Here is a 23,952-nt window from a genome sequence, read left to right as displayed (position 1 = left end):
GCAAACAAAACTTTTTGCCAGTTAATTCATTAAATTACGAGTTATGTGTTTAACTATACAAGTACATCAGCTGATGAATTTTTATTTTGCTCAAGTTTTCTGGTTTTCAAACAAAATGAGTACCTTGTAAAATTTCAAGCATATCAAAGCCAACTTGTGTGGAGAGTTTTGATAACCTATGATAATCTAATCAAGGACCAGATCCCTTGAAATCTAAAGTATACCTTTTTGGCATCCCTTGTAATTGAGCTCATTAGTGAACTATACTGCGCCCATTTTACGACAGTTTGGAATGGATACATTGCATAACTAGACACAAAAAACATCAATGGCGAATGTTTTTGGAACACATCAAATTTCTTTTAACTAGAATCGATTTTGATCTTTTACTTATATATATATATATATATATATATATATATATATATATTGTTCTGGAAAAGTATTTTTCCAGTGTTATGTCTTAGTCTAACACAATGATGGAGTGCATTGGCTCTGTCCTTTTCATTCGCACTGTCCGACGAAAAGCGCTTGCGTCATAGTTTATCGACTTATGTAGAAAAACAAAATGGTTTCCACTACCCCATGATGGGGTGTGCGTATACATACATACATACATACATATTATATATATATATATATATATCATATGTATGTATGATTTGATGTAGAAATATGTATATATAAACTTTGAGGCAATACATCAAATGAAAAACAAAGACTTTTTGAAAATCTTTCCTACCAGAAGTTTCAATATATATATATATAATCTTGCATCGACTACAAATTGACAATGAGAAAAAAATTGTGATTATGTTGCACATTAATTTATATTTTATTAATTCATATTAAATATTAGTCACATCTATATCCATTTTCTCTTCGTAATTTTGCAATTAGTTGTCCTAGTAATTTTTGTATTTTGTTTAGTTTGTTATCTAAGATTTCACTGAACATGATATGGCTTTGTTTGACGCAATTTCTGCCCGTTTCAAAATTTAGAATTTTTTATAGTTCCCGACACATAAGATATACGTTCTTGCCATATAAATTTAACCTCTTTTTAGATACCTTAGAGTTTACTTAAAGCAGTTTTAGTAACATTTTTGCCTAACAAGAGCCTACATTCCAAGTACTCACGGTACTTAAAATGTGCCTAAATGCCAAAATTGTCACATGATTATTATCATGAAAATAAATATTATCAAAATATTTTAGATTTTAATTTGATGTGGAAAAAGTTGTCAATTTTGTCTTGATTATTTTAAATCTACACACACACACATATATATATGTATATATATATATAAATAAATATATATAAATATATAATAAAATTATTTGAATTTCATATTATATTTATTCCATTTATAGTTTTTAATTTGTAAATTTTAAATGGTTAAAATTCTTGAAACAAAAGTATACCTTTTTGGTATTGCTTGTAATTGAGATCTATCTTGAAACAAAACAATATTTTTCATTTCATTTATCAAATCTAAAATGTACAAAGAATTTGAAAATATGGTGAGCTCCGCAATCAACGCGCCTACAAAAAAACAATTTTATGGTTTTAGAAACTAAAGGATTTTAAGATACAAATTTTGAATATCAATATCAATTATTTATATTTGTTTTTGGATTTTTTATTTATTATATATTTTTTAGTTTCAAAAATATGATATTTTATACCATAGGTTCCCAAACCGTGGACCCCACAATTAGGAAATATTGATTTTTATTGAATTTGTTTTTGTACTAATGTTTATTATTGAAGATCTTAATCCAAGTTTAGACATTTATGAATTGTCTTCAAAATAATAATAAAATAGATATTAACAAGATGTATAGTAGTCCACTATCGTAGATCTCCATAATTCCTTTTCGTTCACGTGGACCCCTTGAAAGTTGTCATGGACCCTTGGGGAGCAATATGGACCTCTTTGGAAATCAATGATTTATACTTTTATACTTCATAGTTGTTTACTGCCGAAATCAAGACTTAAGAAGTACTTATGGCCTAGAATAACTGATTTTTTAATTTACCTAATTTCGGTTTTAATTTATAAATTGATGGATGTACAAAAATATACGCACTAACATCGAAATTATAATATTTATCCTTTCGAACGTGTGACCTAAATATATTTTGCTAATATCATGGAAATGTGTATTGTTAGCCTATATTGCATTTGCATTACGGATAAACTTAATGAATACTTTCAATCGTATGATTCAATCAATGAAAAATATGATTAAAAAACAAAAACAAGGTGCTAAATAAAACGATCTTGATATTTGTTACTTGAAAGCTGCGGTAAACTTTGTCATACCAATCGCCAAAAATATTTAAATGGCGTAAATTACCATTTTCTTTTAAATTTGAGCTATTTATACTTCTCTACACATTTAAACTACTAAATATACAAGTATATATTAATATATTAATCCTTATTTGTTTTACCTTAATAGGTGTGGTTTCAAAATCGTCGAGCAAAATATCGCAAACAAGAAAAGCAGCTTCAAAAGGCGCTGACTCCTTGCGGCAACTTGCTGTTAAACCATCACCACCAGCAAATCAATAATTCGAGCATTATCAATAATGCAAATAGCAATTTGCTGAGGAATTCGGTTAATAACATAACTGCTATGAGCAACTATCATATGCGAGGATATCAGCCTTATCACCATGTGATGAATAACGTTAACCGATATCCCCAGGTAAGATGAAAATTTTGAAAATAATATGTATATTATATTTAAATCAAACTTTTGCCTAATCAACAGTAGGCAGGTTACAACATATATTGACTAATTTATTTCATAGTAATTATAATTTGTTGTATTTAACTAATAATAAATTAAAAGCTATTTTATTAGTTATTGCAAGCTTGACTTTTAACAAATGTGTATTTAAAAAATATATCTCAATTTAACCGAATAGAACATACTGCAAATAATGGAAATTTTTTTATTTATGAATTTACAGTATTATAATATATTTTATGTGAATGTATTCGTTTTTTAGAATTGTGATGTGTTTTCACTGAGTGGTGGTGCATATACGTCGCAGGCTTTTGGAGGCACGTCCGCCGCCGGCATGACCGCCATGAGGCAGGATTCGATGGGTAAATTGATAATATTCAATACATTAACATATATATATATATATATATATATATATATATATACTATTCCTATTCCTATGCATAAATTATTTCCTATACAAAAGGTCAACTGATCAACATTTAAGGATTTAAGGACCCAACATCTCCCCTTATTGATACGTAGTGCTCATGTATCTCACAACATCACGTCTTTTTATAATTTTTTTTCTCAAGATGCAATTACAATCTATTTTTAATATTCAAAAAACATTTAATAATAATGAATAACAATTTGTAATGTTAAGACCAAAATAGTGTTTACCCTTGGCTATAAAGTTTTCAAAGATTTTTTCTAGGTATTATAAATACACGGAAAATCTTTGAAAATTTTCGGATTTATTTGAATTCAGGTAAAAAATAATTACAATATTTCGTGATTTTTCGTAAAACACTTTCCCTTCACGCAATTAATGGACGCCCCCATGTCTATTTATACATACATGATTATATATTTATTTTAGTTTATCCAACTTAGTACATACTCTTATTACGTATTAGTAATTTTAGAGTCTCTATATTCTTTTTAAATTTGCTTATTTTTTATAATATGCATTATTTTAAACGTTTTGCATTTCTCTAACATTAGTTTCTTACCTTATTTATTTTGTAGTTTCGTTACTAAAAGAGAGTCAAAAATGGGGTCTCGTAACTAAAATAATGCTTATTATAAAAAAAGCAAATTTTTTAGAATTCACAATTGCTAATATATATTAAGAATTTGTGCTAAGTTGGATAAATTAAAATAATTATATAACCATGTATCTATAAATTGACATGGAAGCGTCTTTTAATTACATGAATGTTAAAATGGAGGGTGAAGAAGGTGTTTTACAAAAACTGACGTAATATAGTATATTGATTTTTTCTCGGTATTATAAATAATCACAAAATAGAGGTACCAATGGGTAAACTCTATTCTATTTATAACCGAAAAACTGTAATTTCTTTGGTTCAATCTATTTAAATCTTGCGTTGATTTTGGTATGTCCTTCATATATTTATATAAAGATATTTATGTATGTATGTATATATATATACATATATATAATACATATATATGTATATATAACTAGAAATATCTTAACTCGCATAAAGTCCTTATAGCCTCGGGATTGCATATGTGTAAAAGTTTTATACGCAACTCCACCCTAATACGTGGGACTTTATATAACATCCCTTTGGGGCATGTGTAAATATATATATATATATATATATATATATATATATATATATATATATATATATATATGTATATATACCCTACATAGATGAACCTTAGTATATAATGTATAAGATCCTTCGTTTGATGTGCAAAGTCCTTGTACCATGAAGAGATTAAAGAACAAACTTTCTTAAGAGCTTAAAAGCAAAATCTTAGCGTTCTACGCAGCCATATCTTACACAAATACGATATATATATATATATATATATATATATATTATACCAGTATTCGGTAAACCGGGGTAAATTACCCCAAATGAGGTAAAAGTAGAATTTTTGGAATAAAAAAATATGTATTTTTAATTAATATTTGCTGTATTTGTTACCTAATTGTACGGGCATAATCACTCTTTACCATGGGGATAATATCTTAGACAAAAATATTTTGGTCAATGTTTAAAAAAGTTTCCGGACGGATATCTTTGAAATAACTTTATAGCTAAGCTAATCCATTTGCTTTTATTTTATTAAAATGTATAAAAATTTAAACAATGATTTAAATTTCATAAACCCCCAAACACTAGAAGTACCAACTATTCAAATACAAGCCATACATTCTAATTTTACTATAATACTAAAGATCCTACTATATTTCTGCAACCTTTGCATTTGTCAAATATAATTTTGTTCGAGAGTGATTAAAATAAAAATTCGCCTAAAAACCGAAACTTCTTTTGTTTGAAATAATTTCTTGTTGTTGAAATAGTTTGGAAACCTATGTTTTAAACCACTTAGCCATTTATATTTTAAAGTTTTGAAGTATTTTTCAGAAAGAATTTCATATGGTTAAATATATGTAAGGGAGCGCCGATTAGTCACGTGATCAATTTTTGGGAATTTTTGGAACTCCCCTCCGTTGGTGATACATTGTGATATTTAAATTAACCTTCCTCCCCCACCAAACATCACGTGTACTTTTAGTTAATAATATTTTGAACAAATTTTTCGAATTTACGAAAAAATCGTGAAATTTTTATTTTTTTTTTGGAAAATTCAGAAATAAATACACGTGATATATTACTAGACCCTCGCCCACTCCTTTACATGATTTTCTTGTCAACTTTTTTTGGCGATATATATCATGGTCTTATAGAACTTACTGAAATATTACGGCCGTATGACAAGTAGTTTGATTTTAAAAATTCATCAAAGTTTGAGAAAATGAGTAGTTTTTTTGACGTTTGTTAAAATTAAAATTAGACGATTTACTTGGTATAACGATAGAGTACTTGGTCTTAATGAACATACTAAACCATTAAAGTCCTACGAAAACGGTTTCAATTATAAAAATGGTTGATTTTTGAAAATTTGCTTCTAGAAAATACTCCGAGTTAATGTGTTCGTTTGTTTTCAATTATGTGTAATGAATCCACTCATTAATTAATTTATTTTTTATAGATTAAGTCGATTATTTACACATATTGAAGGCAAAATACCAATATCAACTAGTTTATTTATTTATTCATAAGCAATCCCTAATAAATAGTTCAAACGTTGTTACACTTGAATTGTTAGCGATGATTTAGAAAATAGAGACGATTTAGAAACAAATGGAAATCAGTGCGCTATTAGTTTTTTTAAATACCATTATATTGGCAAACCAATCTTGAAAATGTTGCAACAAGTAATTATTTATATATTTTCTATTATTTGCAGATCTGGATATGCAATTTTCTAATACCCATACATGGAATCGAACAAGAGCCTCCTGGGAAAAAGACAGGTATCCTAGCCATTAAGGCTAAACTCTTATAAAAATGTAGCATATCATATAAATATTAAATTTACTGATTTTAAAAATATTCTAAAGAATTGATGTGAACAGTATTTTACATGTGAGCTAATTTTCACATATAAAGATGAGGAATATTTATATATATATATATATATATGTATATATATATATATATATATATATATATATATATATACAATTTGTGTATATACATGTGCCAATTAATATTGGTTGTTTGTTTGCTTGTGCAATTTTGTATGACAAGATATAAAAACGCAATATTTGTTTTTAAACAAATAGTTAAAATAATATTTATTATTAATAAATAGTCATATATGTAGTGATTTTTTAAATAATGTTCAATTATGGGTATGAAAATTTAAGAAATTACTTGTAAAAAGGTTCCGAAATGAAATCTTATATTTAATTTAATCGATTTAAAAAATATTTTGTGTGACAAGAGATGTAAAATATAAATCCTACTGGGTACTTGAAGTGTAATGATGTATAGAGTTGTATCAGAATAGAATTTATTTCAACTGTCCAGTTTTTGGACCGATTCTGCCGCATAACAGACCAATGTTATGGCAAGGCTATGTTATGAAGAACTTTCCATACTAAAGTCATGTGGTTGATGTGCAGTCAGGCGTTTTTCTCAGGTTGTCAGATAGAAAGCCTAACCTAGAAACCGTACAAATGTTAAAAAAACGATGTTAAATAACAGGGACTTTCTGATTTAGGTTCATAACATAACAGTAACGTTGCAGTGTAAAACGTCTGAATGCACAGCAAAGACATGAATTTTGACAGTATGCAGTATGATTCAGTAGCATAATGTATGAAAGTTGGAGCTTAACATGGCCGTCATTTTATTTCAGGTCATTTTGTTTTGGTTAGAATAACAACAAATTAATTGTGTGAGAAGCAGAGAACTTTATAAATAATTTAAATTAATTATAAGAAATCACTGTGTTGTGTATTTGTAATATATCTAATATATAAATAAAATTTTGCAATATAATAGTAGTGTGTGATAGAGGTGGCGATGTCACTAGGTATATCAATACATCTATTTTGGCCTTAGCATTGTTTTAAAAAAATCTATAATGATTTTTTAAATATTATTTTAAAATTGATGCTCTAAAGTCAAATTCAAATCCTTTATTTGCAAATTAACTGTAAATTCAATAACAATTTGAATGAAGCAAAAGATATTTGGAAACTACTTATTTGCCTTAGTGACCTCAAACTTCTAACAAATGATGTATACTTAATCCGATATTACAATGCCATTTTAGGAAAAGGAGTATGTATGTATTTTTTGCTGGTACCAAAGAAATTATAAATTAATTTATAATTGTTAATGAAGAGTGAAATACCACAAGCTAATGAGACATATGATATAAAATTCATTCAAGGCAAAACTGAAATTTGTACAATGTTAGATACAATTGAGTTGCAATGTTAGTTGTGATCTATGAAGATATTTTGGAGATCATGATGAGTAAAGAACTTTGACTTTTGTTTTTATTGCTCACGAATAAAAAATATCTCTTTACTCTAAAAAGACTAATTTGGCATTGACCAAAATAAACAAGTTGATTCCATTTTTTTTAATTTTTAGTTAGTTAAGAGTTTTTTCAAAAAATCTGGATGATTTCTACTATTACTCCGGCATTTTCTTCTTTATATTTTATTATTATTTTATTATCTAAAAATTACAATTTTAAATAACAAATTCAGTTTGTGGCATGTGTTTCTTCAAGTGAGACTTTTGCAGTCTATTAACATATTTACATGTACATATAAATATAATGTGATTTTGTCTAGTCGTATAATAAATTTGATCTTTTTTTAAACTACATATAATTATGATATTATATAAGAAAAATATTTTTTTTGTTTATTATTTTTGTGTTAGGACTGTGAAATAAATTAATTAAAATGTCTACAATCTAAGTTGTATGAAAACAAAAAGACGATCGAAAGATTAACTTGTAAGATATTGATAAAATAAAATAAACTGTGAAAAACTTGATTATGAAATTCTAGCATTTGTTTTTCTTGAAATTATAATTAACTTGTTGGTATTGGTGTTTTTCCTTGAGGCAAGTTACATGAACTTCCCGATATGTGTAAATAATCGACTTAATCAATAAAAAACTAGTGGGGTGGGTGGCATCGTGCCTTAAGGCAAATTGCTGGAACTTCCCGTACCGTAACGAAATGTTCGAGGATTACTGAATGTTTTCAAATAGATTATTATAAATATTGTAACATTGTCTAATATTTATAAATATTATATAAACTGAATTGCAGAGTTGAAATTATTTGTAAAGTATATTAGAACTATAGTCAGAATTAAAAATAAATATTTTCGATATACAAAAAACTAAAAAAAAAAAAAAAAAAAATTGGACAAATTTTTTTTCCAAAATCGATTATTTTGTTAAGACAAGCAGAAAGTTCTTTGAATCATTTAAATCGGACGCTTAGTTCTCTCAAAAACTGCCATTTTTTACATATTTAGCTCCGTATCTTCAAAATGGCTGGGCCTGCCTTTGCCAAAAACTAATAAACACTTCTCCCAATCATTACTAATTGAATGTTTTTTAGATCATTCAAATCGGATACTCCGTTCTCTTTGCTCCGTATCTCCGAAACGTCTGGACCTGCCTTTGCCAAAAACTAATCAGCTCTTTTCCCTATCAATAGGAATCGGATGTTTTTGAACGATTCAAATCGGTTGATCCGTGCGCCCTAAAACGTGACTGGAAATTTGTATCCACACATACATACACACACACACATCCATTTTTTCTGAGGTATGCCAAAACGTTCAGAAACCTTCAAAACGTCGAGAAATGTAAAAATTTTCAATACCGATTTTCGGCCCATTACAATAACTACCCTACGGGAAGTTAAAAATTAATTTATGAGTGATTAAAAGTATTCCAAGTGGATTTATTACACATTATTGAAAACGAACGAACTTAACGTGTTCGGAGTTCGGAGTATTTTTTAAAAGCAAACGTCTCATTCGATTCAGAATGGCTTGGAACGTCGAGAAAACATAAACAAATTAGCGAATCGGACTTTTTGATGAAAACATACTTCTCCTTCGGGAAGTTAACAAAATTAAATTATAATTAATCAGTTAAACTAAATAGTGCTTGTTATAAATTTATTCCAAGGATGAGCAACCTTTTTTACTCAAGGGCCGCATTTAAATTCAAAAGCGTTTGGGCCTATCGTAAAAATGATGTATGTGTATGTGTGTGTGTTCGGATACAAATTTTTGTCAAATTTCGGGAACTCGGATCAACCAATTTTAATAATTGAAAAAACATTCGAGTCGTATTGATGGGAAAAGGCAAGTCCGGCCGTTTCGAAAACACAGGACAAAAGTGCCGAAAATGGTATTTCAGTTTTTTAATGAACGAAGCGTCCGATTTCAATAATTAAAAAAACATGTTACTTGTATTGACTAAGTGAACTACTGATTGAATTTTGGAAATGCAGGCCTAGCGGTTTAGGAGATCCAATAAAAAAAGTAAAAAATGCTATTTGGCGGTCAAAAATGATTATCAGACATATGGACATCAAATTACCAGATATTTTATAGAGATTTCAATAATAAGAACTAACTTTGCTTACTTTTCTATGGCTTCCATAGCTTCTGTCCGTTACACTGCGACGCGGCTCAGGTAAAATTTCAAAAATTTCAAAATTCTCAAAACTTCATTTCTTCAAAGATTAAAAAAATTTAATGTTTTTCAAATAATTTAATTTTCGGTACGGAAAGTTCCAGCAATTTGCCTTAAAACACGATGCCATGCACCCACTAACTAAAACCCATGCACCTTGTACATAACTGTCAAACAGATTTATCAACGTACGCAAACTTCTTGCTGATTCACAAACGATGGAATCGGTGTACTATTTGTCAAATCATTTTGTTGATTTATATTTCGATTTGATTGTATATTTATTATAATATAATATTATCTAGTATATTTTTAACATAATATGATTGTAATACCAAATTTAGTTTTAAATACCCGATTACTAAAATTCATTAATTTTTATTTCAAATTTTGCGCCATTAATTTGAATGCCACAAGCAGCGCCCTCACATCTTAACGGAGGAGAGAGAAACGTCTATATGAATACGTTAAATTCTAATATGTCTAGCTACTATGTGGTGAATTAATATAGGGATATTTAATAAAAAAATGAACAAGTGACATTGCCATGTAGTTTTTTTTATACATTTCACATTTATTTTTAATTCGTTTTATTACTAATAGTTTATAATATATTTTTAACAGCACAAAATGAATCTACTAGAACTTGACAGTTTTAGGTTATGGTGTGTGTCAAAATACTTGTTTGATGTAGAATAATCAAGTGTTTATATCAGTATGGACCTTTTAAAATGTTTAAATTGGAATCTTATATTACACCTATATTGTTAAGTTATGTGGACAAATATATAAAAAATTTTAGGCCTGAAGATTCACAGGTAACTATTTTTGAAACGTCACTTAGTAATTGTCATATGATATTTTATTGTTTATATTTTGATATATGTTTCTGAAATAGAAACCAGGTCATTGTTTAAATTTAAATTAAATTATATGATCTTTTTATCAAAAACCTACAATTTACATGGGAAATATGTTGATAGATGTTTATATTCATTGTTCAAAATAATTGAAATTGGCTTTAATAGTCTAAATCATCTTTCATTCTTGTTCGATATATATAGGTTCGGAAAGTCACTTCGTTTTTTTACCACATGAATTTAACTATATTTTTTTGAACCTAACATCACACTTAAGCCCTATAATTATTATATGATTTGAAAACTTATATTTTAAGGCTTGTGTATAAAAAATTCTAATCCCTAACATATAGTAGTTTTTGGATGGTGCCACTTTGAATATGAAAAAAATTAAGCACCATTTTCAACATGTCTTACTCTTTTGCTATAGAAAAGGTATAAATACTGTTTAAGTCAAAATGAAATTTACTGATGTTTACAAAAATGACTTGTTAATTGTACGACAGTGCTAAAATTAGTTTGCTAAATTTCGTTCCTGGTATTTTGATGTCCAAGATGCACCAAGCCCAAGAAGTACGGTTGAAGCTGGTAAAGACGCAAGAAAGATATTAGTTGATGCAAACTGGTGAATAACAATACATGAGATCCAATTGAGTTAAAATTTATCAAATTTAACAGTTTATGACCACTCAAAAGGTCTGGAATTTTCCTCGAAATTAAATGTATGGTTTTCATACAAAGAAACGAGTGTCATCGCATTGGCGTCTGCGATTTGCCTCTGAAAAGTCATGAAAATTATCTAGGAATGTCCTGAAAATTTTACTAGGAATGTCAAATGGGATGTAAAGAGTATACTCTTTACACGCAATACACGCAATTGACCATGAAACAAAAAAGAAGAACCTGCTCAAAACAGGTGCAAAGCTGAAATTTGTCAGAAAAAGGTGATGCTGAATGTTTGGTAAGATTTTAAAGGAGTTGTTCATTTTTCAGCTTTTCTAGGATAACATAACGGGTAATTCGGATGCCTTATGTCATCAGCTGGATAAACTAAATGATATACTTCAATAGAAAAGGTCAGAATTAAACCACAAGCAAGGTATAGTCCTGCATCAAGACCGCACAAGACCTCACAAAAGTTTGGTCAAAAGCTTTTGAAGCTTCAATGGGACCCAATAACACATTCATCTTATTCTCCAGACCTGCCATCATTGGATCATTATTAGTTCCGGTCACTAAAAAAATTTTTAGGCGATGAAATCTTTGCTTCAAATAAGCTTGTCAAAAAGCACTTTGATCAGTTTTTTGCCTATAACGACCAAAACAATCATGATTTCGGAATTATGCTAATACCAGAAATAAGACAAAAGATGTACAATCAAAATTGCCAATACATAATTTATTAAAGTATTTGTTTATTGTAACAAAATTTTGTGCCAAAATGTCTATAAAAAACGAAGCTACTTTCCGAACAACCCAATATTTTCAAATAGTTTATAATAGTTGATTCTTTAATTTATTTAACAATTATTATATAAACCTTTGCAGATATAAAAAGAATTATAAAAACATCAATCTATTCCCATATATAAAATTAACTTACTTTATTGTATTAACTTACTTTATATGTAATTTCAATTTAATTTTATATGGTAGCTTATTTTGTAGTTGATTTTGCATTTCTTAACAAACTAAACGAGTTTTTTTTTTGGTTTTAGAGTTTTCAGTGTAAATATTTACTACCTGTCTACTTTCGTGATCATGAATAACCTGATTCATTTTAATTATGATATATATTTGATTCTATGTCAGGGCATTTTTTTATTTCTATTTTATCTAGTATCATGTTGTTTGTTTCCTTCAATTCTTCTCTTGGAGAAATTTATATTATAACAGTACAAATAAAACAAGAATGAACAACAAAAGATATTTATTCTGTACCATTTTTCATTGGTGTGTATCATGTGAATCATGTGTCTCATGATTCAACACAACACAAAAAATAAAATATTTGAGTTGACCTCTATTACATATATTTCAAATAATATGAATTAAATACTCTTTTTACATTTCTAGGTTTCATTATGGGGTGGCGAAGTTTCATTCCACAACCTAGATCTCCGTCTAGATGTTTTAGAAGAAGAATTGCAGTCACTTCAGTTCAGTATAGTCTCAGGTCATATTCATGAATTATTAATACGGGTTCCTTGGACAAAACTTGCATCAGAACCAATAACAGTCACAATAAACACTATAGAGTGCATAATCAAATTAAAAGATAACACCAGACATGCAAATAACAGCTCGGAAAGTGGAAGTAGCAGTGGGAGTGGGAAAAGTGCCAAAGAAAAGAGGAAGGCAGCGGCTAAAAAGTGAGTTTTTTTGGTGACTGTATATATACTTACATTTATTTTTATTATTTTTGATAAATTTAATTATGTAAATCTAATTTTATTTATTCACTGCTTTCTTAACTTATAGTTGATAGTTTTTTTTTTATAGTTAGGATAGTTTTAATGAAATTGAGTGAAACTGTTCAAATTTTGGTTTCAGTATTACATGCTAATTGTCTTATCATGCAGTGATAATAAGTTTATCATTACTATGTTACATACATCATCAGACTATTTATTTGATTTTATATTTTTTTTTTATTTATTTGATATAATTCATACATACTATATATTAGTTCGATAATTACTCTGTTATGAGAGTTTGCAGCAATCAAATAAATTAATTTTAATATAACAAACTTACATTTTGATTGATATATATTTACTTATACTACAACATACATTGTTATCATAATTAATTTTGCCAATTAAAAGTTCTATAATTCTGCTTTTCTTAAACATATTGTTTGCTTAAATTTTATCAAGATATAGAATGTACCTAGTTCCGAAACGTTTTTGTTTATTACTTTTTGGATTCTTTGTTCGAAGCTCTACAAAATATTTACAAACCCAAGACTACCATCTAATATTATACCTACATACATACACGCACACAATTGTTATCATAATTAATTTTGCCAATTAAAAGTTCTATAATTCAAACAACATACACACACACACACACACACTCATTTGAAATAAAAGCAAAAAGCTAAGTATCAATAAAAAGTAATGTAAATTAAAACAAAGTTTAATTAGTGATATTAACTATTAGTAAATCATAAATTAAAAATTATAAAAATTTTTTACTGATCAATTAACTGATAAAATTATTTTTTCTTCTCAGAGAAGAGATAGAAAATCCACCAGGATACATTCAATCAGTAGTCAACAAGATTGTGGGTAACATAACTATAAATTGCAATAATCTAATTTTAAAATATGTTGAAGAGGATATAGTTGTTTCAATGAATATAAAACTATTGACTGTTGAATCAGCAGATGAGGAATGGAAACCGGCCTTTACAGGTATGGAATTTGAATCTTTATTAATTATTATCAGTTTTAAATATGAGTTTCAGTTTATATATAAATGAACTTAATGCAAATACAGATAGGCTTAGCCCTTTCTTTGTAATTAAATGTTGAAGAACATTTTGTTGTCTATTTTTATGAAACTTTGTATAACAATAGATTTTGACGACAAAAAATTTGTTCACATACACGCACATACACACACACACATACTTTTTCCAAATTTGGTCTCATTCGATTCAGAATGGCTTGAAACGTCAAGAAAACATAAAATTAGCGAATCGGATTTTTTGATGAAAACAAACTTTGGGAAGTTAATTATCATGTTTTTTGTGATTAATACTATTTACAAAAATAATTACTTTTTCCAGTGGAAAAAAATCACTAATTTTAAATTTTGTACATATACTTGATCTTACCTCAGGCTGCATGGATGTCAGCATTTCTTTGCAAAATTGCACAGAGTCATTGTTCACTCACACACGCTTTGTTTTACGCGAAATTAAACAAAATTTATTTAATTAGCACTCTTGTTTTAATAATTAATTAATTTACGCGAATTTTATAATTTACTACACTCACTTATATTTTAAAAAGTCTGAATTGTGAAAATTCATCAAAATTTATAATTTCGCCGCGAGCTTGAATTCTAATCAAAATCTCTGTCGAAGCATTTGTTTTTACTTTGGTGTCTCGTAGATACTACTGATTACAGTTGACATCCATACTTAAATAATATACATATTTGGAACAAGAAATAGTTGAAAATAATGTGTTAAACAAGTTAATTAATTTATAAAATTACAGATATCATAAGAATTTTTGAAGAAAATCGTATAGATTATTTTTTATTGAGAGCAAAAATGTTATTTTTGAAATAAATATTTCAATATTTTATCTAACTAGCTTAATCCAATTCTTATTGATTATATTATTATGTGCATATATGTATCGGGAAGTTCATGCATTTTGCCTTAAACCAGGGGCTTCCAACTTTTTTCGCATTGCTCTGATCCGTTCTTATAAAAAAATATTGTTACGCCACCTTATATTTTTTAACAATTAACAGCTGTACGCCCCTCTTGCAACAGCCTAGCATTTTGTTCTTTTTTTACAGAGCTATCGGCAACTCAAGTTCTTATCCGTAAATTAATCACATTGACTGATCTTACTGTTTGTTTGGATCGACGAAATGCAGCAGGAAAAATAGATGTGTACTTAGAACCTATGCTTTACCGATGTTCTTTAGAATTGCGCTTTATGAGAAGATATCACAATGCAACAGTCAAACAAGCTTCTACTACTCGTATAGATATTCATTGCAATAGCATGGAATTTAGTATGACATCACAACAGTTTCCTATGCTCATGCGACTTTTAGTTTTAGCACAAACTCTCCAAAGTCATGAATTAAAAAAACAAAATATGGCAAACAATGGTGAAAGTAGTACCCAAAGCGAGGAAACAGTTGAAGAAAGTCAACAAGTTGGATGGGCAGGTTGGGCTTGGAGTTTAGTTCCATCTATTTTACCAACATGGGATGAAGATTGGTCTGATGAGCAACAAGTTATGAATTTAGGGCATACAACACATATAGGAGTGTTTGTTGACAATGCCTTATTTTCATTTAAAGTTTCTGAATCAAGTAGTGAAAAAACTTATTATGCTCCTAAAAAATTAAAGTATTGGCCTATTCTGTCCTTGAGACTTCAGGGATGCATGCTACAAACTGTGTCACACAATGTGAATTGGACAAACACTCAAGTAGGAATATCAAAGTTATCTTTGTTGCCATCAGGAGACTGTGTTTGCGGGGCTGATGAGGTGTTAGATAACATGCAACCTCAAGAGTACTTCAAAAGCTTGTTGAGTCCAACAATGTGCCATTTTAGTGACTCATTGCTAGATTCTGAAAGCTTTGAGAATCGTGGGCAGAGAAGGATGTATAATCTTTCATGGGATGAACATATGGATTTGGTAAATGAAGAATACTTACTATCCAGAAGTCCTGCTCTGGCAGTTGATATTTTATATAATTTAGAAATTCCTGAGGATTTTCCACAAGAAAAAGTACATGAAATTGCATGTGATTTAGAGTATAGTAACTTTAAAGAAAGGACTTCAATAAGAGCTTTTGTTGGTCCTTTTAATTTGAGATATACATCAGGTTTAGTACACAGATTGAATGTTTTACAACAAGCTTCTGAACTATATGATTATCAACCATATATTGAAACAAAACCTTCACCATCATATTCTGAACTTCCACCACCATCTAGTGAAGATTATGATGCTTTAACAGAATACTTACCTATGCAGAAAATTGAATTCACATGTATTAGACCATCAATAGAGTTTATTTTATGGGATCACATGCCTAGTAATCATCAAAATCCTAAAAAGAGACATCAATCATTTTCTTCTGTAAATGAGAAATATAGTACTGCCAAAGAACTTCCTAAGCTTAAATTAGACATTGAAAACATTTATGCAAAACTGGAGAAACCTATGTATCCTAATAGATTGGTATATACTACATGCAAACTTCCTAACCCACCAAAGAATTTATTGGATTCATGTTATGTGAAAACTTTAGCGACATGTCATGGGCTCAAGTTAAGTTTAGTAATCAAAGATAAGGCAAGCATATTACTGAATCCTGCGCATATAACATACACTGGTAATACTATTTTGTTAAGTAAATATTGGAGAGATAAAGATATTTCCTTGGAAGAATTATCTGTAAGTGTTGATTCCATTAATGTAACAAGTACAAAACCAAGATTTCTTCTGGCTAGTCATATCTTAGATTCTGTTGTGCGGCAAAATAAAGATGGTTTTACAGCAATTTTTGGATCAACCTTATTATTAGATTCATGTTTGGACGCTAGGATGGAACACTTGGAGTTTAATTTAGAAAATATGTATGTTGTAAGAAATTTAACTGTGTGCACTCAATCTTATCATTTTACCCTGGAATCTTGTAAAGCTTTTATTATTGAGCCAATGCTAATAAAAAAAAATAAGGAAGCCACATACACATATGAAACAAGTGAATTATCCACTTACTTGTTAAAAACTATGAGTAAAAGTGTTAAAGTACGTATGACAGAAACATTTAACGTGAACCAAGCACAGCAAGTTATCATTTTATCTGGACCTGAAGTTGAAATGAAAGGTTCTCAGATGGTACACAACTCAAATATTTTGCTTTCTCTAACAATCCAACTCCCTTTAAAACAAGGCGTTCCTGATCATCCAGCATTAATATTATTTAATTTGGCTGAGTTACGAATAAGTTTGGACCCACTGCTTTGCAAATGGTTGCGCTATGAACCGAGGAAGTTCTTGCAACGAAGAGATAAAATTAGTTTTGATCATGGTAGCGTTCGAAGAAGGCGATGTTCAGAAGCCAGTGGTGGAAGTTTGGAAACACCAAGGAGAGTTGGCCCACAACCAACATCTGTTCATTCTTCAGAAAACCAGCAAAGAAATCCATCAATTCCCATTCGTACTATGTCTCCACCACCTGAGCATGTCCAGGAACCACATGAAACACAATGGTTCAAATCAGTATTAGATTGGCATGTGGTGTGGAAATCATTATTGATTATAGGTGATTTAAATCAAGTTACTATATATTGTCCAACTGCATCTATTCCTGCTTTAGGTGCTCAAAATTTACAAAGTGCTTACTTGAACAATGTTGATATAAATCCGGATTTAGAAATTTTTGTTTTGAAGTTACCATTTTGCAGTCTGAGAAGTGCTAATCAAAGGCAGAAGTTAGATCCATATATAATTTACTATCCTATTAAATTACCTGAAAATATTTGGACGGATGGCAAAAAAAGTTTTCCTTGGACTATTTCGATCTGGGATTTTTCAAGTTATACAGTGAGATATAATAAAACATATCAGTTTATAAAACCTGTTACATGCAATGCAACTATTGCTGTCACTACTAAATCTTACCGCAGAATGAGTGCAGATTCAATGAAAAATGATGTAAAAAATTCAAAGTCAGAAGGTTTAGAGCAATCAGATAGTAGAAGTGATTTCCGAGACAGTGATCATAATATTACGCCAGGAAAGGTTCCCAGTCTTGTCGACATGTTCAATAAATCTTCTAACACGAGTTTAGATATAAACAGTAGCAATAATTGCAATTGTACAGATCAGTTGTGTTCATTGGGCATTTGTGTATATCTTGATACAATGCCTATAGTTATTTGCATGTCTGAACCTCAAGTTGCATTAATTTCGAGCTTAGCAGTAGGTTTATCTGAGATATTTTCCACAATTTCACAGAATGGTCAAATTCAACCAACATTTCCTAGAAGTCAAAATCCAACAACGCCCACAGATATTTTGTTCAAAGAAAGTACGCGAGCGTCTACCATCAGTGGCAATACACAATCAGTCGAAGAGACTGATTTAGAAACGGGTCCTAAATTTACCGTTTTCATACAATGGACGTTGACAAAATTTAGTGTAAAATTGTATGGCAATGAAGGAGCAGCACAGCTTAAGCTTTCACTTGATGTGGAAGATATTGTTAATAGTTTAGATATGCAAAGTGTTTATATAAAATATAAAACCAAAATAGCTACAGCTAGTGTGAAACATTATAGAATGGATCCTTATTCTAAAAGATGGGTTAATGGCCCATATCTTGGCATTGTTATGAAAGTTAGAGAAAATGGAAATTCTTCATCAGAAGATAATAGTTTTGCAAGTATTATATATACAAGGGCTCGATGCGGTAATGTGCATAATCGATGGGGTGCAAAAAAGTATAAACACCGTGACAAATACAATAAACCATCTGTTTCTAAAGTTCGATACTTATCAGAGTTGATGGTTAACTTACAATCTGTCGATTTGGTGTTAAGCCCAAAAACTTTATCAAGCTTTCTATTGGTATTACACCCATTATCAAATACGTCAACAACCACTTCAGCTAGACCTTGTGTTCGAACTCCAGATCCTTTGCATAGTGACGCTGGAAATTTTCAATCATTAGCTGTGCTTAATTTACCACTAATTTATTTAGACATTCGCGGTTTACGGTTTATCATACCATCTTCTGATCAAAATTCTCGATTTTTATTTCAAGATGTTTTTATTTTACAAATAACACACATTAATTTAAACCCTGCACCGGACAATCCTATATGTAGATCACCGCTTCGTCCAGATTTATATCAACAAGCTGCACAAGCTGATTTGTTAAACGTTCCCGGTTCCGAAATTGAAGATAGGCAGTATCAACTAACTGCAAGTTCTTTTCATATTAGTGCATGCGTTTGGTCACAATTAAAACATTGCTTAGCAGTAGAGAATACAGATTTTAATCTTCGCACCATGAATGAAAATCCAGCTCTGGAATGGAATAACTTAGACAGTAAAAAATCTACATTGGCGTCAAACCTTGTCTTAATTCCGGTTGTTAATAAATTTGATTTGTGTATAGTAGCGGCTCCTGCGATGGTTCATGGATCAACAATCATTTGCGGACATGCAGTGGAAATTAATTGTGTTAGCGATTTAGAAGTGAGCATTAGTGTCGATCAGGTGAAACTAGCCCAATTATTAGCTGCCGAATGCAGTAGAATGATGAATCCGATTAATGATGCTAGTAGAAGTTCAATAGTTTTTCCTTATATGCAATCTGCAACGTCAAGTTCTATTCCTGATGATGACAATCTTCTAGTAAATGAAATTCAGTATGAAAGCAATATCGTCACAACATCTCCATTAGATTCTGGCGTAGACGTAGCAGATTTTAGCAGTGAGAATATTGCTTTAACTAAATTGAGCAATGAAACTATAGATGAATTTACCATGTTTGAAAAGAAAATCAATGAGAAGCCGATACGTCCTTTATATGATCATGAAACTTTTATACCTTTCGAACTTATATTTACTGGCGGCATAATTGGAATAGCCTTCTATCAAAATCACAAAGTAACAAAATCTAGGGTATCTTTTAGCGCTAGCACTTCTGAACATATTATGATAATGTATGACAAGGGTTACGAAGCATCTGCAGAAGATTATATGGAGGATAATTTAAATTCGATTACTCAACCTTTAATACGATTGGTTATAGAACAACCTAACGCGTTGATTTCTAAAACAGCCTTCGATCGACGTTTTCAAGTTTCCATTTTCGACATCCGTTTAGACATCAGTGTTATGAATTCAAGTGTTGAGAAGAACACACCTCAGCCGAGTGATTATAGATTGATCTTGTTAGAGACTAAACCAGGACAGACCAATCCCGCTACTGGTGTTCCCCCGGCACTGATTACCGTGAGATGTACTTCGGTAATGGGTAAAAGTAATGATTTAGATATTGTTGTAGCTCGTCCGATAAAATTACATTTCTCAGTTGACCGATGGCAACATTTGATGCTGATTCAAAAGAAACTGGTATACTGTGCTCAAAATGAAGAAACGATTTATATCAAAAGTGTTTCGAATGAAAATGAAGAACCAAGTTTAGAATTTTGTAACCCGCCAAGTGTTTTCAATAAGTTTAATGCAATAAAATTAAAAGCTGGAAGTTTGGGTCACATTACTTTTAATACAACACAGTTAATTTTAAATTTAAATACCATGGAAAACGATGAATTGAATTTGGCAGTGGCTGGCATGAAAGCAAAGTTAGCTATTTGCAATCGCCCGGAAAAAATTCAAAGTTCTGTGGGTTTCGAAAGCATTTCCTTAAACTTAGTAAATTCTAATTCAAGAATGATGCTTCTTCACCCTTGGTCCTTTGATGTTTACACTACATTATACTGGGAATCTTGGCAACATCCTAATGATGATTTTTTGATACAAATTAATGTCGATTCAGATTGTCTAATGGTGAATGTAGGGCCTGAACATATAAAAATTTTGCAAAAACTTAATAAGGAATACGAGGAAATATTCGAGGAATTGACAAGTGAAACTAAATATACGGTAGTTCAGGCAGAAGAAGATTTGTCACTTATTGAAACAGCTTACAGTGAATCCAGTGAAAATAGTAAGACAACTACTACACCTAATACACAACAAACTCAAGATCAGCATTATAAAGACGACTTGAGGTAATTGTAAATATAATTTATATAGCTTAGGAATTTTATTAATGAAACATATGTGTATTATTTAGAGCTGGTGCATTCCAATTTGTGGACGCCTCGCTAGGTGAAGAAATACCGCTCCCATATCAAGTTCTTTTCTGGTCTGGAATTCAAGGAACTGGAAGTATGTCTTGGAGATACCCTCAACCAAGGCTGTTGACGAAAGTTCATATTTATCCCGTACCATTTCAGGTGATCTAATATGTCCTACTAATAACATTTAGATATTGTTTCTCTAGAAAATTTTCCTTATTCGTCGCTGGTATCTCAAAGTTTGCTCGTTTGTCATAGTTACAAATAGTTCTTTTAAAACTCGTAATTTGGGGTACCACTATACATTGTTATAACTTATTTATTGTAATCAAACATCATTATGAGACGATTTAAAAGAATTAATTATATATTTTATTTAATTATTTAGGTTAATCCAGAAGATGTAACAAATCTGACTGTCTACTGCCAACTTGAATATTACTCCGAGGTACATGGCTCTTTTCTGCCCTACTGCCAATTTACATTGTCTGAAAGTAAAATGCTTCGATTAAACATGCCGACGCATATTCCAGATGCGTGCTCCGCTAGTGTTTGGCGAGTTTTAATGTCTTCCACAAATTTTGACTCTGAAACTAATTTCATGACCAAACATAAACGCCTAAGAGTCGAAAATTATAATGGAGAAAATCTAAATTTCGGACTCATTGTTAGCCCGAGAGCATTGGCCGCCTGCATGAGGATAGATTCTTTCTTCAGCGCGAGTTTGGTACCTAAAACCAAATGCGTTGTGAAAGTTTCATGTTTAAAAGTTAATTTATTCAACAATTTAGATGACAGTCAAGCTTTTGTGATGCCTGATGTTTTAAAATCGTATCAGATTAATACGATCGATGCTTATAATCAAGAGGTAATGACATTAACTTTGGATGCAACTAAAATGTATTTTTCAAATTGGACCAATGAATCCATGGTGATAAAATTAGATACTTCTATGAAATGTAGTGTGTTAGATTATGGTTTCCTCACAACACAGTCATTTCTAGAACCTACGGTATTGAATTTCAATTATTCGAAAGCTAATAACACAAGTACTAGCTTAATGTCCAAACCTATAGTATTGAAGTTTGGCCCATCTATCGCACATACATTGGCCATCACAGAGCAGATGTGGAAAGCTAATTTCACAAATGCTCAGGCGATGAAGCTAGAAAGTGCAAATGCGATTGAATTAATACCAATGACTAGATATGTAATATGCAATGATACTAGTTTTACTTTAAGTTTTGGCCAATCTGCTACTGATGAAAGTGTCATTCTTACACCACTGGCGTGTAACTATTATGCTTGGAGATCTCATAAAAAAAAACAATTACTAAGGATTTGTGTTCTTCAATATGATCAAATGTGGTCTGAGGCATTTGCTATTGAAAAATGTGGAAAGCTTTATATAAGATTTGATCTAAACCCACAAGTTATAATAATAGTAGACATTACTATGTTATCAGGCACTCAGAAAAAAATTACATTTAGGGGACAATTAGATGTTTATAATATGACAAAGGAAGTTTTTGAAATGAAAGTTTTTCCAGCAGTTTTGATAAATCTAGATGGGAGATATTCAAGCAAACAGCTTGCCAGGCCGAAGTAGAGGCTAAGTTTAATATTGGAGTCAAATGATGATTTGTTCATGAGGTAAATTATTATATTATATGATATTCTTGTACATTCTTTTTGTATTCTGTATTTTCAAAATATATTATTAATTGTGCAACAGGTTAAGATTTCAAGGGTTTATAGATACATATTGGTCAGGAGACTTCCATTAAAGAAAACTCCAAAAATTATCAGCCTGGTTAGTTAAAGGTGTTATGAATGACCTTAATGTTGAAATTTATTTCAAATTAACATATAAAATTTTATCTATTAGTTCCATTGCAAGATAAGGGTCAGTTTTTATGTGTTTGGTGTAAATTCTAACACAAAAGATAATGTTTGTAGAAGAATTTTAGTTGCTTTGTGGCCCCTTTACATGATACGCCCCATCTTCCCATGTCAACTAAGGTAAGTAATCAAAGTACAAAGAATTTACTACTATTTTATAATATGAACAATTAAAAAAAAATCTCGCAACTAATCATTAAATTATTTAATAATTGAAATTTTGTGTTGCAGCTTCCAATAGATACACCAGCTTTAGATGTTCATTTACAAACAATCGTTGAAGGCAGAGGACTTACAAAGCAGATTTATTGTCCGGGACAATTGATCACTCACATCAGCTTACTTTCCAAGTTGAGTAGTCTATTTTATAAGAATCACTTTTTTATTAGAGTAATATGGAAGCATCAGAAGAGTTTGATATTTGCACACTAATAATTTTATATAACACAAGCAGCATTTTCACATAACTAATATTTGACAACCTTTTATGTAGAATATGATATGTAAGTATTCAGGATTTAGATAAAATATAAAACGCACATTAATTAGCATTTTTATTATTTACCCCTCATGTTAATACATAATTTTTGTTTCAGCATGGGTCTTCCAGCAAGCAACCCCTATGTACCCCTGAATTCAGTCTAATAGATCAAAGACAGTTATTTGAAATAAACAATTCTGATATTGATGAATCAATAAAAATTTTTGAAGAACAATTGGTGCTCAAAAGTCAGTGGCCCTTTATTGGTGATGATTTTCCTAACA

General features: G+C 30.0%; 2 protein-coding genes across 2 annotated transcripts in view; both read left to right on the top strand.

Annotated features, from left to right (window-relative positions):
- The window catches only part of LOC113383492 (ALX homeobox protein 1-like), a 36,827-nt gene extending 30,597 nt beyond the window's left edge, over positions 1-6,230 (top strand). Inside the window, exons 5-8 of the mRNA XM_026621754.1 lie at positions 2,470-2,718; positions 3,026-3,125; positions 6,043-6,109; positions 6,197-6,230. Coding sequence (XP_026477539.1) covers positions 2,470-2,718; positions 3,026-3,125; positions 6,043-6,109; positions 6,197-6,230 — 450 coding nt within the window. The remainder of the gene's footprint in view (positions 1-2,469; positions 2,719-3,025; positions 3,126-6,042; positions 6,110-6,196) is intronic.
- A 4,294-nt stretch (positions 6,231-10,524) lies between these two features.
- Positions 10,525-22,894, top strand: LOC113383491 (vacuolar protein sorting-associated protein 13B-like). Its single transcript, XM_026621753.1, has 6 exons — positions 10,525-10,646; positions 12,765-13,060; positions 13,929-14,110; positions 15,234-21,216; positions 21,282-21,444; positions 21,674-22,894. The coding sequence occupies exons 1-6, from the start codon at positions 10,560-10,562 to the stop codon at positions 22,892-22,894; spliced, it is 7,932 nt and encodes a 2,643-aa protein (XP_026477538.1). The 5' UTR covers positions 10,525-10,559.
- The last annotated feature ends 1,058 nt before the right edge of the window (positions 22,895-23,952 follow it).

This window comes from Ctenocephalides felis, unplaced genomic scaffold (assembly GCF_003426905.1).
Source record: "Ctenocephalides felis isolate EL2017-DRISC unplaced genomic scaffold, ASM342690v1 CF-g0.4_SCAFFOLD_03570, whole genome shotgun sequence".
In the NCBI taxonomy this organism is placed as follows: Eukaryota; Metazoa; Arthropoda; class Insecta; order Siphonaptera; family Pulicidae; genus Ctenocephalides; species Ctenocephalides felis.
Note: the sequence above shows the minus strand (reverse complement) of the source record. Positions and strands in the feature narration are given on the sequence as shown.

What these genes read in the sequence shown, in the direction of transcription:
- LOC113383491 (XM_026621753.1), top strand. Translation starts at nt 10,560, where the DNA reads ATGTTTAAATTGGAATCTTATATTACACCTATATTGTTAAGTTATGTG. An exon ending in AGGAAGGCAGCGGCTAAAAA is followed by an intron (nt 13,061 to 13,928) that starts GTGAGTTTTTTT and finishes TTTTCTTCTCAG; the next exon opens with AGAAGAGATAGAAAATCCAC. An exon ending in TTTATCCCGTACCATTTCAG is followed by an intron (nt 21,445 to 21,673) that starts GTGATCTAATAT and finishes TTAATTATTTAG; the next exon opens with GTTAATCCAGAAGATGTAAC.